The 18,330-nt window shown below is 37.9% G+C and overlaps 1 protein-coding gene across 3 annotated transcripts in view; it reads right to left on the bottom strand.

Moving 5' to 3' along the window:
• The window catches only part of LOC129730481 (uncharacterized), a 106,669-nt gene that overhangs the window by 25,517 nt on the left and 62,822 nt on the right, over positions 1-18,330 (bottom strand). For 2 of the 3 annotated variants that reach the window (XM_055689827.1, XM_055689828.1), the window contains exon 2: positions 5,947-6,049. In XM_055689827.1, the coding sequence (XP_055545802.1) occupies positions 5,947-6,045 (99 nt within the window). In that variant the 5' untranslated portion in view covers positions 6,046-6,049. Of the gene's footprint in view, positions 1-5,946; positions 6,050-7,038; positions 7,177-18,330 lie in introns of those variants that run through there. The other variant, XM_055689826.1, reaches the window with a different exon arrangement.

Raw genomic sequence — 18,330 nt, 5'->3', positions numbered from 1 at the left:
CCGATTTTGACACATTTTTTTTTACACATACGTGTGAATGTGTTGGTGTCTTCAAAACTGCACTCTGTTTCTTGCGCGGACTGTCCGGGACAGAAAAAGGGTAGTCCGGGATAGTCCGGAAAATGTAAAAAAAAACAGTGATAGGACAAAGTGTAGTCCGCGGGGTAGCTACACCGCAAAAACGAAAACGACATGAGTAACAGCAAAAGTGTGGAGCGGTAATGGAGAGAGTGTGGTGGAAGGGAATACTTCTGCTGCGGTTGAGTTTATGCGAGAGTAGGAGAGTATACACTGTCATTTACTCTCTTTTTTGACAAAAAAAAAAAATCATGATCATTAGTCAAATGCAGGGTTGCCACATTTAAATCTGTATTTTCCTTTGAAAAAATCTGAGCATCTGTATCTGGAACAAAAATATCTGTAAAAAAATCTGCATTGTCTGTACATGAAGAACTTTGTATTTTTTTAAGTTTTCATGGTACATATACAAAATCCATTTCTGAGCTGAAGCGTGATTTAATGCTTTAAATTGTATTTAATGCTTTAAAATTTGGAGTGTTCATAAAAATTAAGGTTAACATTGAAATATCTGTAAATTTGCACTTTTTGATGAAAATCTGTATATCTGTAGATACAGATTCGGTATGATACTTCGGCCCAAAAATCTGTAAAGTACAGTATATGTATCTGTATATGTGGCATCCCTGGTCAAATGAGTGCGAATAGATGAGAACTATTCGCTTTGTATACATCGAACGGATAACTTCATATACCGAGTTGTGCACATTGAGTACCACGGGTTGTGGTGTACACTAATAGCAAGAAATATATCATGAGAACGAATGCAAAGAGGGTGCACTAACACCGACACTTTGTTATTCGCATACTAAAGACGATGTTAACGCATATTAGGCTTGCTTTGTATGTATCCAAAATCAATAGAGGTGGTTTTTTTTCCATTGCTGTCCCTGACCCAAGAATCGGGATTCCGTGTAAATACTCTCGCAATACGATCGTGATCCTGATCTCTAATAATTAATATAATAGAACATCCATTCTGACCACATATTTCTTTCCGTTCGATGCTTAGAGTCTCGTAGTAACCTTTAATCACACAACTCACCCTCGACTGCACGATTCCAGGTTGTTTTCCCATGTCCCGATAAAAGCCTTGACAATTTTCTAGGTGCTTTTACACAATCGATTCGCGACGTTTGTCATGAATAGAGAGCCACTGGCCTAAAACAAAATACAAAATCATAACAAGCCATCCGCGTTCATACATCGATACCCAACAGTAATATTTATTGTAAACAGATGACGATGCAACAGCATTGTCGTTACCCTTCAATTCGCTCATTCTATACCCCGCCGCGCAGGCATCGCCCGTTAGTGCAAGCCTGCGAGGCGAAAGGGATTCAAATTACAAATATCGAACAGGGCCAGTGCCATCTAAATTATTTAGCCTTGAATTATCGAACCCGGCTCTCCAGCCTTCTCTTTCTTTCTACAATTAAGATAGGTTAGGCAAACATTGTACAATTAGTATATAAGGCCAAAAATTGATAACGTACTTTTGACTAGATCATTCCTATGCGTGACAAGGTCCGTTCTGGTGGATTCCCTGGAGGTCAATACTTCCCTGGTCCACCATAGTTCGGAAACCAGGAACCTTGGAGAGATTTTTTTCTCAAAAGGCAAGTAATGTTCAATAGTAACCAACTCCTTAAAGTGAAACAACCATATAACACGGCGACCTACAACACGTTGCTTTTTGGGTAACGGCATTTTTTCCAGTTTTCGAAAACCTGACAACGATAAAAATACAGTGTAAACACTCCAAACTATTTGTACTCAAATTTTCAAGACAAAATATCCAATGGGTTTTTTACAGCGTTTTTCCGGTGATGCAATTTGGTGTGGGATACTTTACAAAACTCTAGTTTATTCAGACTCTTATTTTAAAGGTTCGTTAGCTACAACTTTTTTTACCCACCTGAATTTTTTTGAAAATCTTTATTTTTCCAGGGTATTTGTTCCATTATACATCTCATTATGCCGATACTCACAAAGAATGCACGGATTAGACACCAAATTTTCAAGAAAACATTAAAAAAATAAACAAAATACGCTGACTTTCCCTTATGGAATCGCCCAGTATTGTATAATTACTAAACTTAGCTAGATTTAACCTGAATTTTGTAAAACAAACCATTTTTCACAACGCTTCCATATCCATCTCAAAACTTAAATCACTGCTCAATTATTCATCTCATGCGCCTTCATATTCATCACACTGGTAATCATGACTGAATCACATGATCATGAATGATCGTAACTGCAGACCGTCGTATTAGGTTACTTAGGTATCCGCTGTAGTTGTTTACGTGCAAAATTGGTAACCTAGGTAACCACGGCAGTGCTGTCGATTTATGTCAATCATGTCGGAATAATTCAACATTTTCAGTATGATATTTTCGTATTAACAGAAACTCATTTAGCAATATTTGATTTTCTTCAACGCAATGGAAACAGATGAAATGTATGTGTTTTCATCTGTTTTCACTGCGTTGAAATTTAGGATTTGTAAAAATTTATCTCAAATATTGCTGCTTATTCAAGCATGTTTTTGGAAATTCAAGGTGAACATTCCGAATTTTGAAGTATTCTTAGTGTAGTGAGTGATTTTGTTTAGTGATTGAAATAAAAAGTGGTCCGCTATAGATGAAAACAAAAACTTTGTTTGACTGCTGAACGGGTCTCGTCGTCTCGCAGAATAGAGCAATGCGCATATTCGCAACCTTTACACTACCGTACATTCATACTACAAACCGCGTTGATGTAGGTGATGTATGCTCAAGTGACTGTAAAAAACACATAAGGGTTGCGTTCAACCATATGACTGACCCCTGCAACCACCAGACTGACTGAGAGATATTTGCTTCAACCACTGAAATTATACGTGGGTAACAATACAAGGATGGAAGGTTTGCTGCTTCCTGAAAATTTCTTATCTGTTTGTGGAAATTTTGCGAATAGAAACTGAAGTGTTTTGCTTTGAAAACTATGAGCGATATTAAATATTTGTTATTGAACGACCCATTAGTTTGAAGTGTACCCACAGCTTTCGAGTTACTTGTAGAGTTCAATCGGTTTGCTTGATGCCAAGAATTTTCTCATCATTCTTACCCCAAAAAAGTCACCAGAATCTAGTAATCGTTTTATCGTAAGCAAATAAAAACAATTCCTACGCCCATGGCGATCCGTTTGTGTTTTCAAACGGATACAAATGGTGTCACATGATTACACCGGCGTGGCAGTAGATTAACAGATTTCCCTAGGGGAAAAGGTGAAAACACTGTACCTTTGTTTCAGAGGTAAACATTATAAATGCCAGCAGCTTCATTATGACCTACTCCGCAAGTAGAGGGGAACGGAAGTTCCTCGTTTACCTTGAAAAGTATATTTTTGGTGAAAACCCTCAAAACACAAAGAGTGGATTCGTAAATAGCAAAACGCAGAAACCACATAGCAACTGTATTGGCATATTGTGGATAATTTTTTTCAACTTTGATATTGACTTATGTTTAAAATGGGCGCTCTTCCACTTCACTCAATTGAGCGTATCAAATAAAAAAAAGTATCTGTTAGAGAGATAAAATAGCATAGAACATAAACAACCTTTTTGGATGTGGTACTGGAGCTAAATCGAGAAGGTTGGGCCGGACCTAAACGCTTGCTGTTTACAGTACACCTGCGGCAAATTCGCAAACGCACCACCACCAGCTGAAATGTAGTTAAACGAATTTGTCCGGCACTAATGCACACGCGTTGGACCCAGACATATGCCATGCTCGTCTTCTAGCAGAAATATAATTCTATTCCACGCATAGATATTAACTCGCATGTAGTTGACATTTAAATTAAAACTGTGTGTTTTTGATTCCAAATGCTTTGGCCGTGGGCACACAGAGTGAAAAATCGGCCAAGCATACAGAATCTACTCATATAGAGAATTTTATGTTCGGAGAGCTTAATTGTTGAACTACTACCAACTTTTCTTTTCCTATTAATAATAAATTTAAGTTGTTCGAATGTTAGCCAGAAAGTTTTAGAAAATAATGTATATTTTGACTCAATGGTGCTACAATATTGGTTTTTAGCTGCAATGAACAGAAAAATGTCATCAGCAAATAAATTTATAACACAGCAACATGAAATTCGCCTCATGTTAATAAAAAAAAATATAAACAAAATGCGTCCCAAACGACTTTCTTGTACACTACGAAAAAAATGGAATCCAAACCACACAAACTCTGTAACTCCAAGGATTCAAGGATTTGATTAAGAAATAACTTCAAAGGGCGTTTAAAATCCAAAAGTACCACAAAACTATCTTACCCTCGACTGTCATTCTATCTTTCTAACACCAGATACAATGCAGATACACTATAATTTCAGTTTACATGATTTTTACCTAGTATGCTAAAATAGCCAAAAAAAATTTTAAAATGCTTTTTTGTATAGTTTCTTCGAATACGAAATTTTTTTTGCTAATTTTTTTTAACAACATTGATTAAGATTGGCAATTTCTGGAAATAACACTGGTTTTCTTCTAAACGATTTTTTATAAAATCAAGTTCTATCAAACAGAAAAAGTCACCAAACGTCTATACCGATATCCCACCTTTTCACTGATACGACAATTTCTGTTAGCATTATCAATTGTTAATTGTGGCATACTATTTATACTTCTGACGCAAGCAAAAAAAGTTCGGAATCTGTGCTTCATCGTTTCAGTCCTACCGAGAACAAGAAAGTATTCGATGGCTTGTCAACAGCATTTTGCTTGAGAATCATATAATCGTTCTTCTAGCACAAACGAGACACCATTGGAAAGTTCCCGGTGAATTAACCAAACCACGTGACGGTGAACTAGCACAGCAGCATGCGGCACGAAGTGTGCTGAATTATGTAGATATTTTCTCAGGAAATAGTAGAACTTTTTTCTTTGAGTGGAAACCGAACTCGAAAGAACAACTGCATCTGCGGACAAAAGGGGTAGAAAGGTGGTCACTGCTGTTTTTTTCTTCAAGATGGAGTTTAATTATCACTGTTGTGTTGTGTAACCGAACGAAAGCTTTTTAACCAACTGATAATGTGTGTACACTTTGTGTTATACCAGTTTCTACTATACATTATCACCTGGAGGCGAAAAAAATGACTGAAATAAACATCGGATTTCTCGCGTTAATTTTCAAAAGGACCTAAGTAACAATGAGTGATTTTCGCCTTTCTCAGTCTGTTTCAATAATTACAGCTTGAACGATAGTTTAGTGAAGTATAGCAATAAACACAAGAATTAATACACATTTCTCCGTCTGGTAAGGTTAATATTATTTTACCATAAATAAAGTATATCACAATCAAAGGGGATAGTTTAGATTTTATACCATTTTAATGAAATGATGACATTTTATCAGTTTGGTAGGTTGAAAATTATATTTTAAATGAATTATTCAAAATTTGAATAAGATCTTTTGAAAAAAATCTAAATCAAAACATCGTTGAAATACAATCTAGTGCCAACATATTAGAGCACTTTTATTCGAATTAGAGACATTCATGTCCAAATTTTACTCTCACTTCTACTGTTAAGAGAATCGGATCGAACTGTCTGACTGATGATAAGGCATAACATAGACCAATGTTATATTTAAATTAAAATGGTAAAACCAAGAATTCCAACTGCGTCAGCTGAGTTGAATCTTGCCTAGTATACTCGAAGGGTTGACATCCAGCAGGTCGATTTGCATTAAACCCCACCCTATGCTCTCAGCTCGAGCTTTGGGATATTTTTACGCCTTCGAGGGATCCCACAGCCAGCCAAGGCACAATACGCAATTTAAAAGGCAATAATTGGTGGACTCGATGGCATCCACTCACCTGTAAAATCCTGGCGTCGGTGTACGGCTCGGCTGCTACCTGTTGACTGACGTACAGCAAGGTTGTTACCAGCGACCAGAGCCACAGCGTGGCTTTCATGTTTCTGTGGAATAAATAAACATACGAGTGCGGTGATGAATAGCAAGTCGAATGGTGGTTGAAAAATTAATTAATTACGGCCGCTTTTCCGTCTGGGACAATAAAATTAAATTTAAGGTTAAGCTGCTCGATTCGGAAAATGATTAGGGAACGTTGATTAGTATTCCCCACACACCATAATGTGACGGTCGAGTTGGACAGGGTTAGGGTTTACAAATATTTGAGCTAGGAATCAACAAACGCAATGTCCACTGTTGAAATATTAATGGCACAAATAATGAATTCACGAATATTCCGGAATGGAAGCTCGGTGCATGTTTTAACACACATTTACCGAATCCTTCGAATTGTCGAGATCGTCACACTTTGATGGCAGCGTTTTCCTTCATAAGTGTTTATCACAATCAATGAATCGGATAACGAAGCGAATAATAATCGAATTCGCATTCGGCAGTCGAATTGTAACGATTGCTAGCTTGTTGCTAACGAGTTGCTGCTTCGCCGAACAGGCGCGGGTAGTGAAATCGGAGAAAAATGTTTACATGCATACCGACTGATGTCGAACAATACCATCGAAAACAGTCACTAACCGGAAGGACCTAAAAATGTCATGCGTATCATGTCACGCAAAAAATTAATCAATCAACCCGAACGTCATTCATATCCATTTTTAATTGACGAATCGTGAAGGGAGGGGATGAATAAATTAAATATAGCGCAATTCATAGTGAAGCTTCGGTACTACGTAATTTTTTTTTGAACTTAGCCGTTTTTATTCATAACGACCTTGTTGGTTCTAGAAAAAGGATGAATTACGGTTGAATGAAATGTTTTGGATTTATTGACTGCAATCGACGCAGTAAGACAGATAACATCGTTGCTCCACAATTACGGTTGAATGAAATGTTTTGGATTTACTGACTGCAATCGACGCAGTACGACAGATAACATCGTTGCTCCACAATTATACTAAGACAGCAAATCAACTTTTACCTTATTATTTGCATGGTGTCAGCTCAAATCACACAATAACCCACTTACTTCACCACGATTTTACTAGCCTATACTGCTTGATTCTCACTGCACTTCATTTTCATCCGAATCCGATCTTTCACCACAGCTGCTCGCGATACAGCCACCATACTGACTGATGATACAACAGCTGGGTCGAGTTTAGATATCTGTCGAAAACGAATAATATTGTTCAATTCAATTATCGCCCAATCGACAATAAGCTGCCAATTAGCGCTTCTACCGCGATTGAATTAGGCTTTCAACCCAAACCGGTGGGTGTGAGAAGAGAATCCGTGTTGTCATCCGATCGACTACACCGCGAACGTCATTCCATTCGTGTGATTTTACGATGTCCTCTTTTCAAGCTTTAACCTGAAGCAACTAGTGTAATGTGGATATGTACAAGATCAACTACAACTGAAGTTGCTCAGCTGATTACTTTTATTGTTTGTCAATATATTTCTAGTATAATTTCATTGTGGCTCCATCAATTATAAACTGGAGGGGGCGCGTGGTCATTTACAAACAATATAGAATTTCATACAAAAAACATCATTATATCACGTAGTCGTACCAACACAATTTGAGCTCAATGATTAATTGAATGTTTGAATAATTTTTAACACCGTTACATTCAAAACGTGTCAAAATGGAGTCGTAATTTGATCAGTTACCTAATTACAAAACACGACACGAATGCGCGGTTGACGTAGAACTTTGACAATTTTACGAAAGATGGTAAACGCTTATGTATGTATTTAAACTGAATATAGTTTGGATGATGAGATCTACATATTATAGATAGGGTGTGGGACTAGTTCGTCAGGGGTTGTCTTCGTCATAATTTTTGCTTCATGCTAATGAGAAATATATGACGAAAAAAACCCCTGCCGAAGTAGTCCCACACCCTATACATGTTAAAAAATCCAAGAACATTTTTTAAGGATACTCGATACGCTAAACGTTCTACATTTTGGTTCAGTTAACTTGGTTAATGAAGACGTCAATTGCCATCTTTTCTGGCCTGAAAGAGATAGTGTACGCCAGTACTCGAAAAGAGGGAAATCAATTTTGGTTAGATGCTGCTTAAGTTTTTCTGTTGCTACCTTTTGACGCGGGAAACGGGTGTTTTTAGAAAGCTGAGCTTTTGATTAGAAATAATCGCTAAAATCATATTACATCATCGTGTTGAAAAATCTTGTTTCTTGCAGAAAAAAATTTGTTTTTTTCATTTTTTCTATCATTGATCCATCCCATTCCATGACTCATGACTATTTATGATATGAGCAATTCTCGCTGAAACTGTCCCACTGGTGACACGAGGTCTTTCAAAAAGGATATTTTTATGTCTAAATGATCGAAAGTAGCGAAAAAATGAGAAAAACACTTTGGTTAGTTCATATTGATGGACCCCTCGGGCACAAATCGGTTAAACGGTTTTTACAAAAAGTTAAAGGGTATGTGCTTGAGTGCACAAACGTAGGCTTGACGTGGGACTATTATGGGTGTAAAGATTTAATTCTGCCGTAGCCATCTATACATATAAAAATGCAGTTCTGTCTGTCTGTCTGTCTGTTCCATATAGGCTTGGAAACTACTGAACCGATCGGCGTGAAATTTTATATACAGGGGTTTTGGAGGCTGAGAAAGGTGAAAGAAAGGGAGGGGTCCCACACAAATGAAACACAAATTCATGCACATCTCGAAAACTAATCAAGCAAATGGAACCAAATTTGACATGTGGATGTTTTTAGGTGTAACAAAATCATTCATATTGGTTTTACACCCCTCCCTCTTCTGGAAGGGAGGGGTCCCATACAGACGCCATTGTTAAATTTAAGATGGAAACTTCCGGTTTCTATCCGGAAAATGTCTCCAAAAATCTTTTTAAAATCCAAGATGGCGACTTCCGGTTTCTCGAAAACAGCGGGATATGACCACCCAATATAGGTATTTCCGAAATCGCGATGATGCATTGAAACCACAAATCGACCTCAGACAACATTTTGAGTTGTAAAATGGCAACTTTTGGTGACTGGAAAACTGCCGAAAATTACCCAAAAACAACCAAATACCACCCAATATCAGTATTTCCAGAATAGAGGTGATGTACTAAAGGCAAAAGACGAGGATGTTGTCATTCCGATAAAACCAATAATTTCAAACGATATAAACAAATCGCAAGAAATCAATGAATTTGGAATGTTGAAGATTATTAAATTAAACACAAAAATAGGCGGCACTTCAAACTTGAGCACAAAAAATAGGCGGGACGAAGTTTGCCGGGTCAGCTAGTAGTATATAACACACACCAAACGTACAAATACCAAACACAACAACCCATGAACGCTTCACAAAAAAACACATACACCTGTCATAAACCATAGCATACAAACTAATAAGAAAAATAATTAACTTCTTGCCTATAAAAGTATTCTGTCATGAATAAATTGACCTCGGATGAATGCATTTTTGCACACACATACACGTTACACACTCGCACTACTCACAAGCACACGCCCTTCAGACACACCCACGCTACGTACACATACACACACGCCACTTACATACACACGCCACTTACACACATGCACGCACTCACGCTGCACACACATACACACACACCACTCACACATACACCCACACGCCACTCACACGTACACACACGTCACTCACACACACATTCACACACACGTCACTCGAACACATATTCACACACACACACAAACACACAAAAACATTAACACGCACACACATTCACGCACACACATGCACACACACATTCACACACATATACGTACACATACACGCACACATACACACACATACACACACCCATACACATGCACACACATACACACATACACATGCACACGCATACACACACATACACACATACACACACATACACACATACACACACACATAAACACGTTGATGCTACTCACATACACCCGCTAAAGCTACTCTTACACACATACACACGCTAACGCTACTCAGACACACAAACTTGGTATACGACACACTATACCTACACAAATTACTATCGGCAGCATTAAAACGGCTTCCAAGTCTTCCAATGGTCCCTTCCAACGGCTTCCAATGGTCCCCAGTGCCGATTACGTCCAATTTCGGGCTGTTTTCCAACAACGATATCTGAATTAGATTACCACTGGTGGGGTCCAACTCAGATCGAAGGGAAGCCGAACTGTTCGCTTTGACGGTCGACCAGGGAATGAGCGTCTCTCAACACGAAATGTCCTTTTATAGTGTCACTCAGTGTGGGGAACTTGGGTGATTGGGGGAAGAACCAATCAAGTGGAAGCATCTCTGCTTTCATTCTTCGTCGTTTACGTTGGGTGATTAATGCGATGCCAATTGGCTGGCATTGCTAGTCAATGACTGAATGCGTGAAATCATTTCGTCTATGTTTATGAAGTCTGCGTTAGGGAAATATACCAATCGTATGAAAAATGTATGTGGATATTCGACCTTCAAACTTTCCCGCAATTTTCACGGAGTAATAAGAAAATGGTAACTGAAATTATCATGTTATACAAATCTTGTATGTTTTAGCTTTCCAACGGTATATTAACTATTGAATTCGGAATAGTTGTTTGAGCGCTATTAGCATCTGAAATCTTCCATTCCGCCAACCAAAAACGTTACATGTTCAATCCAGTTTTCCCAGAATGTACCTTAGTATAGTGAAGAAAGACGTAGTCCCACGTCAAAATTGATTTTTGAGCAATTACTGACCTTTTTATTGATTTATTTCTCTTGAATTTGTCTTTCAACCTCCTGCAACCAACACATCGTTTTCAAGAGGAATGATAGGTCTTTCAAAAAGAATATTTTTATGTCTAAATGATAGAAAGTAGCGAAAAAATGAGAAAACCACTTTGGTTAGTTCATATTGATGGACCCCTCAGCCAATTGATTAAAGGCTATTCAAAAATTACGGTGCGTGGGTGCACTTACTACCTGTGAACTAGGAATACTGACTGCCCACATCATACGCACACCACAGGCTCAGTATATTGCGTTGATTTGATGTTGGACGCGCGTCATGCGTTGAACTGTTTGAAGCTCGATTTTGAAAAGTGACCAAAATGACAAGATAACCTCAATGCTCACCTAATATTTTGAATGTATCTTAAAGAATTTTTTTCAGCTTTCCAATGGTGATGTCAAATTTAAAAGGTTGCGAACTTGCTCAAAAACACGTTTTTCTGATGAAATCCAAGATGGCGGCGAGATCCAAGATGGCGGCCAATTTTTTTCTACTTCAAATGAAAGCTCTATCATTCCTCTTGAAAACGATGTGTTGGTTGCAGGAGGTTTAATGACAAATTCAAGAGAAATAAATCAATAAAAAGGTCAAGAATTGCTCAAAAAGCAATTTTTGTAAAAACCGTTTAACCGATTTGTGCCCGAGGGGTCCATCAATATGAACTAACCAAAGTGGTTTTCTCATTTTTTCGCTACTTTCAATCATTTAGACATAAAAATATCCTTTTTGAAAGACCTCATGTCACCAGTGGGGCGGTTTCAGCGAGAATTGCTTATATACCTTATGGTTTTCACACAAAAAAAGAAGAATTTCAATTCCGTACAACACGCCTCGAATACCACGCTCATCTCTTAGTAATAAAAACAAAACGCAATTATATTTCCAGGCGTTTGGTTTAATAAAATAAAAATATATGCACAAAGCCAGCTCTTGTTGTTGTGATGGTTTAGTGATTTAGGTGTGATTGGTTGAACTAGAAAATAGATATTTTTTGTATTGGATCTATGATTTAATCATGATGAAAAAAAATAATAAACGAATGATGAAAGTGTTCTAGTTTTATTGAAATAAATTATTAATTGTATGTGCTTTCAAGTATAGCTGACGCTCTCTTTCCCCCTTACCACAATCCTCAAAGTAAGGGGGCTGATACCACCGTATAGTTCTCTAAGGAAATGCTCACGTGAAGAAGCGAAAAATCACTATGAACAATATTGTTAGAGTTTGCTTCCTATCTCTTGCCTTTGAATCTCTATTTACTTTTCTTTTCACTTTTTTCTTTTCACTTTTTTTCTTTCTATCTTTCCCATTCTTCTACTTGGTCGTTCACCCCTATCCATCACCTCTTCTATTTCTTTTTATACTCGACCTACTCGACTTTCTACTTTGTATTCGACAATTTTTTTTTTCAAACCGCTTTCTATTTCAAATGAGTTATTCACTCAACCAGCCGCCTCTTCTATCACACACCCCTTTCTCATAACCCATACAATACATTTTTCCAGTTTCCTTTCTAATCAGGGGTTACTATTTGGTTTAGCCTCTTGCTCGCAAAATTTTTACTTGTTTTGTACCAAGAATTCGTTGTTATGATTGATCGTTTCATTTATGCCAAACAGCATGTGTACGTGTATTAGTTTGTTCGTCGTACGTATATGAAATAGAGGAATAATGAGAAAAGAGTTGCCAGGCAGGCTTTTTATTCTTCGCAATATGTGGAAAGAGAAGAATGAATATCCACCGTTAACTTCTCACCCAGCATGAGCGCTGTAGTTTTTTGCACCAAACTTCTTCATTCTGCTTTGTGCTATGCTTCTGCCGCTCGCAGAAAAATAATACACTTGCTGTTTACACCACAACTGAGCGAAACAAAAGTGGCAAATCATTCTTTTGAGCATACACAGAAGTACACCGCGGTGATCACTGCTAAGATAAATTCGAAAGCATTCTGAATGCAAACATGCGTGACGGGCGGCTGGATTTTTTTAAGTTTCGAAATACAAAGCAAACAACGCAATGTACTTTCCTACCTAGTTTTTCCCTTATTTGAGAAATGCTTGAGAGACACACAGTAGAAGCACTGCAATAAGCTCTGGTGTGTAGTTATTGAGTGTATTGTCCTTTCGTGTGAGGGAGATCACACCGGTTTATTATCTCACTGGAGAGATATTTTAGCATCCGCCGCGGTGTTTTTTGCAAGCTGCTCAGATACACACGATTCGCTGCGCTCTTCAAGCAAGTGCGTCGCTTTGCCTGTCAGTGTGAGAGCAGATAATAGGGTTAGCCGGTAAGTTACGCATATTTTATTGGGTCCTAAAGTTTTAAACGGTTTTCTGATTTTTATATATCAGCTGAAAGAGTGCAATTTTCTGAGCAAAACGTGATTTTTAAAAGATGTTTATTGTGTTCCTTCGATTTTTAAATGAAGATTAAAACACTGCTCGAAATGCCTTAAATGACAGTTCTCTCATATACCGTACATGGGCGAAACGTCAACTAAGTCCTTTCGAGCAGTTTTTTTACTCTTTATTTGAAAATCGAAAGAAAACGATAAACATTTTTTAAAAATCACGTTTTGATCAGAAAACGCGGCTTTTTCGAATGATATATAAAAACTGGTATAGCTTTAAGACCCAATTAGAACATGGCCAGTGAAAAATGATCGATTATGGTACAAAAACAGTGCATTGGATTGGTATCATGCTCTTAGTGATAAATTTTAACATTCTTATGTAGAAAAAAATAACTAAAAAAAAAGTTCAGAGTGAAAATGTCAAAATACTAAAACGTTCATAACTTTTCTGTTTTTCATTTTACCATCACCAAATTTTGACAGATAGTAGTACATATTGTCATCTTCAATGTATATATGTAATCTTCAATGTGTAATAGATTTTTTGAAAAAGTGAGATTTTTGATATTTTGTGACAATTTGAAAAAATTGACACAGAAAAAGAAATTTCTTTAGAGTGTATACATTTTTTTTCTAGAATAGATTTTTTTAAAAAGTGAGATTTTTGATATTTTGTGACAATTTGAAAAAATTGACACAGAAAAAGAAATTTCTTTAAAGTGTATACATTTTTTTTTCTAGAACCCCAATTTCATTACCTACAACTTTGCTGAAGACACCATTTTAATCAAACAAGCCGTTTTTCTGATATAGAAATTTTCACCATTTTGGATAGGCCCTTTTGGGACAGCAGTCGCGAGTCTTCATGAAGAACTGATATCATAAAATGACCTCTTTATCAAAAAGAAACAACTGTGCAAATTTTTAAGCGAAATCGGAAATGGTTGATCAGGATCGAATTGCGAGTTAGGATAGAATGGCTCATGTGTAACAGTTCTGCTGACACCGAACGCTCCTGATTCTACTTTGATTCTAACTCATGACTTATCGCATGTCAACCTTGAGCTACGAGCTATTCTTGAATTATTGTATGCATGACTGATTGGACAAACAGTGCTGCTGTTTCCAACGTATAAGGTGCAAATGCAATGAAAATTGATATCGATTTTCCGACGTAGAATTACGTCTTATGGCACGTTTCTAGCTTGCACCAAAATGGCGTTCACCAAAATGAGGGAAACTGTGGTTTTGTGAAGCTAACTATTATACTTTTGAAAAATGTAGAGCCTTGGTGAACGCATGTTTCGACCAATCTAAGTTGAATCGAGGCCTTCCACCCCAGCACAACCGACGCTAAAGATGCAAACGATTTGACTTTTTTTTGTTGTAGTCGTTGGTGTTGTTGTTATTTTACTCGCACTAGTACATAAAGACACGCCTACCTAGTACATAAAGACACGTTTACCTCTCAGTAGTCACGTATAAAAGCAGCAAGGGGACAATTGGCTCTCACTGGAAACTGGCCTCAGACCATCAGAGGGCAGAGCAGCAGCTAATTTTAGCGTAGCAAGGCTAAGCAGACGACTCAACAGACTGATCAACCGACGGACTGCACAGCATTGCTGAACATGTCCGGATCTGTCACGTCGCGTTTGCCTTCAGCCATTTGGCCACTGATAATAGCTGTGAGCAGCATTGCAAAGCGAGCGAGAAGCAAAATCTATCTTCTCCTTTCTGCTTGAGAACGAGACATATGCTACGCTTTTCAAGTCTTTTGCGCACACGCTTTCGAGATACTCTTTCTTCTTCATGCATTCCCCTGAGTAGCAGCAAGCACCCGGTTTTGCTTCGTGCAACGACAGCCGCACGTGGGGGAAGAATCTGTAAAGTATCGCATACTGGAACGTGTAGGGTATCGGACTGCTTTGGTAAGTTTTTGATAGCAGTCTAATGCAAAACTAGCCGAAAAAAACCGCTACCGGAGTAATTCGTTACCCTATTGAAATATTTTTGGCTCTCCGCAACTGTCATAATGCATTTTGAAACCATTGTACACGGTTGGTTGTGCACGCGAGAAGGGGACTGTACGCGAGTAAAAGAGTAGGTGCGCGTGTGTGCATATGATGTCGGGAGCGAATGCGAGCAAGAAAGACAGCGAGAAAGAACAAGAAATAGGGTAATCGCTCCATTATTTATCTCAACAGCTTTGTGCACCCATATTCATCTTATGCCTCTCATTTGTCCAATTTACCGTCAAATTTCTGCAAATTTTTGGAAGCAAATCTATTTGCTTCTCGATTTTCTCAAGTGGCTGAAAGTTTTACGTTGAAAATTTGGTAAAATTTGACGATAAATTGATCAAAAAGGCGTGATGAGATGAATATAGGTACTGAGATGAATATAGGAACGGTTACCCTAGTTTCAATGGAGAATTCTCCAGTGTGTGATATCGGCAGCTACGAGAACCTCACTTGAGGTGTTGCATGCTGTTTATGAGTGAGACTAACAACACTGGCTGTGAGTGTGCCGGCAGTGTGTGTATGATCGTTATTGTCTTGTTTGCCTGCTTGCAGTGTGTGCGGCGCGGAGAACAACAAGAGAACTAGAGAGCTGTTCAACTTGATACATCACGCCATACCATCAAAGGGTTAAAATCGTACTTCGTAGACCGCACGCTGTTCATTAAACTAGGCGACACCGAGTCAGATAGCTTCGTTAACTTGTCGGGTGTTCCTCAAGGAAGCAACCTTGGACTACTGCTCTTATACCCTTTTTTCAGCGATGTTTGTTATGTCATTTCACCTGATCGTAAGTCCATCTATGCTGATGATTTAAAAATATTTCGCATCATCCACTTCACAGTAGGGGTGGGCGAAACAGCTCTTTTACGAGAGCGGCTCTGAACCGCTCACACACCGTTCTGAACCGACTCATATGAACGGCTCATGGTTCACAATGATTCACGAGCGTTGACAGTTCGTGTTTTCTCGGTGAACTTCGGGTTCGCGCGAACCCATCAGTTCTGGTGCGCTCAAAGAACCGTGGCTCTTTTTCGTGAGCCGTTCGTTCTTTCGTTCTTTTCTAGGAACCGGTTCATATGAACGGCTCGTGAGCCGTTCGCCCATCCCTACTCCACAGTGGACTGCATAGAATTGCAGCTATATATTGAGGAATTCTCCGATTGTTATAATAGTAATTTATTGATAGTCAGCCGCAAACAGAAGCCTCGGCTTTATGATGAGAATCGCCAAAGAGTTTGCTGATCCGTTTTGCTTACAATCGCTGTATGTCTCACCGGTCTATTTTGAAAATATCTGCTAAAACATGGAGTCTCTATACTGATATTTGAACCCACCGGATTCAATCAGTACATGCCAAGTTTCTACGGTATTCTCTGAGATCACTTCCATGGCGTGATCCTGCCCAATTACCACCTTATTGTAATCGATGCCGCTTACTTGCTATTGATACACTAGCAAAAAAGAGAGACGAGTCCAGGGCCGTATTCGTGAAAAAAACTGTTAACTGGCGAAATTGACACTCCGAGCATCCTTTCTGAAACTAATGTGAATGTGCCCTATAGAAATTTAGGATTGCGAACCTTTCTGCGCCTCTCATTTCATCGTCTCGAATATGGTCAGAACGAACCCATCAGGGCAATGCGTAACATCTTTAATATCGTATCAGACTTTTTTGACTACAATGTATCAAGTGTTACTTTTAAAAATAGTTTAAAATATTCGCCATAGTGTGTTAGTCGCAGGTAAAAAATTATCAGAGCCAAGCATAGTAGTTTCATGTGGCGTCTGTTTGAATAGGGTATGGTAATGCTGTTAGACTCAATGTCGTAGACGCGTAATTCAAACGTAAACAACTGTATGTTTTTGAAGAAAATGATGGTTTCCCGGGAATCTAAAATGTGTTAAATTCAACCTGAGTTCATTTTTGGTTGGAAAAGTGGAAGAGGTTGTTTATAAGAAACGACCGCAAGGTTAACGTAGATTTACGACAGCCTGTCTTATGTCAATAATTTTTTGCAATAGCTTTGGAAATACACTCGATTAGGGTTAATCATTTTAATGGAAGCAGATTATTGCGTGTTTGATACTGCTGTTAATGAAGTGTTATGACTTTTCTAAAACTCTTAAACTCTTCAAATATTCATTTGTGTTCTTCAAATTTCAGTTATCTGATGAAGCTCTTATATAGGCCAAATGATGCATTCCCAATTTACTAGGTCCATAACTCTGCCGATCGTGCTTGGGAAAGCAATCGTATAACGACCAATCAGAGGTCGAATTTTGTGTTTTGATAAGGCTTAAGAATTTTCAATAGTACAATAGTTCGAATGATAAAATTGTAATTTCATGCATTTGGTAGGAATCTTAGAAGATTTTCTAATCGATTGCTGCAAAAACGAAGGTAATCCATCGAAAACTAACCGATTTATTAGCATTTGAAATTGGACATATTTCTCACTTTTTTCAGTTTTAGATTTTCATTTTACATCCCTGTGTAGCCGAACTTCCTGAGAGAAGTATTCTACTTCAAAATTAAATCTTCATTAATTCATTTGTTGTCCTTATTAGGACAATTGTTCAATTTATCATATTGCCCCTTGCATGACTATTTGGACTTCTGTGATAATCATTCATTGCCAATTTCTTATTTCGCTCTATCGAATTGACACCTCCGTAGCGCAGTGGCAGTTTTTTTTTTTGGGTTCATTGTTTGTTTTGTTTTTCATTTGCAACATTAAGTATATATTTTTGAGCAGCTTTAGTTGAAAATTAGGTTGAATATCAAAACAAAACTAAGTGTTACATGATTGATTGGGTGATACTGAGTATCGATACTTTCTCAATTGTCATAGTATCGATACCAGACCTCACGGTTTCAAGTATACTTTATTAATATATATAGGTATCAAGCACTGACCATTGCTGGAGTGATTTTTTTTAACTCACCAAGGTAACAGTCATGATAGAGATTTTTTTTGTCTATATAATAAAATATTTCTGTCAAGCGTTTCGATAACGCTAGTATCGATACCCATCACCCAAACTGCGAAATAGTCTGCGAGATTCGATTGTGATAATCGTGTATTTCGGGGTAGTCCAATTTG

Source organism: Wyeomyia smithii, chromosome 3, assembly GCF_029784165.1.
Source record: "Wyeomyia smithii strain HCP4-BCI-WySm-NY-G18 chromosome 3, ASM2978416v1, whole genome shotgun sequence".
NCBI lineage: Eukaryota > Metazoa > Arthropoda > Insecta > Diptera > Culicidae > Wyeomyia > Wyeomyia smithii.
Note: the sequence above shows the minus strand (reverse complement) of the source record. Positions and strands in the feature narration are given on the sequence as shown.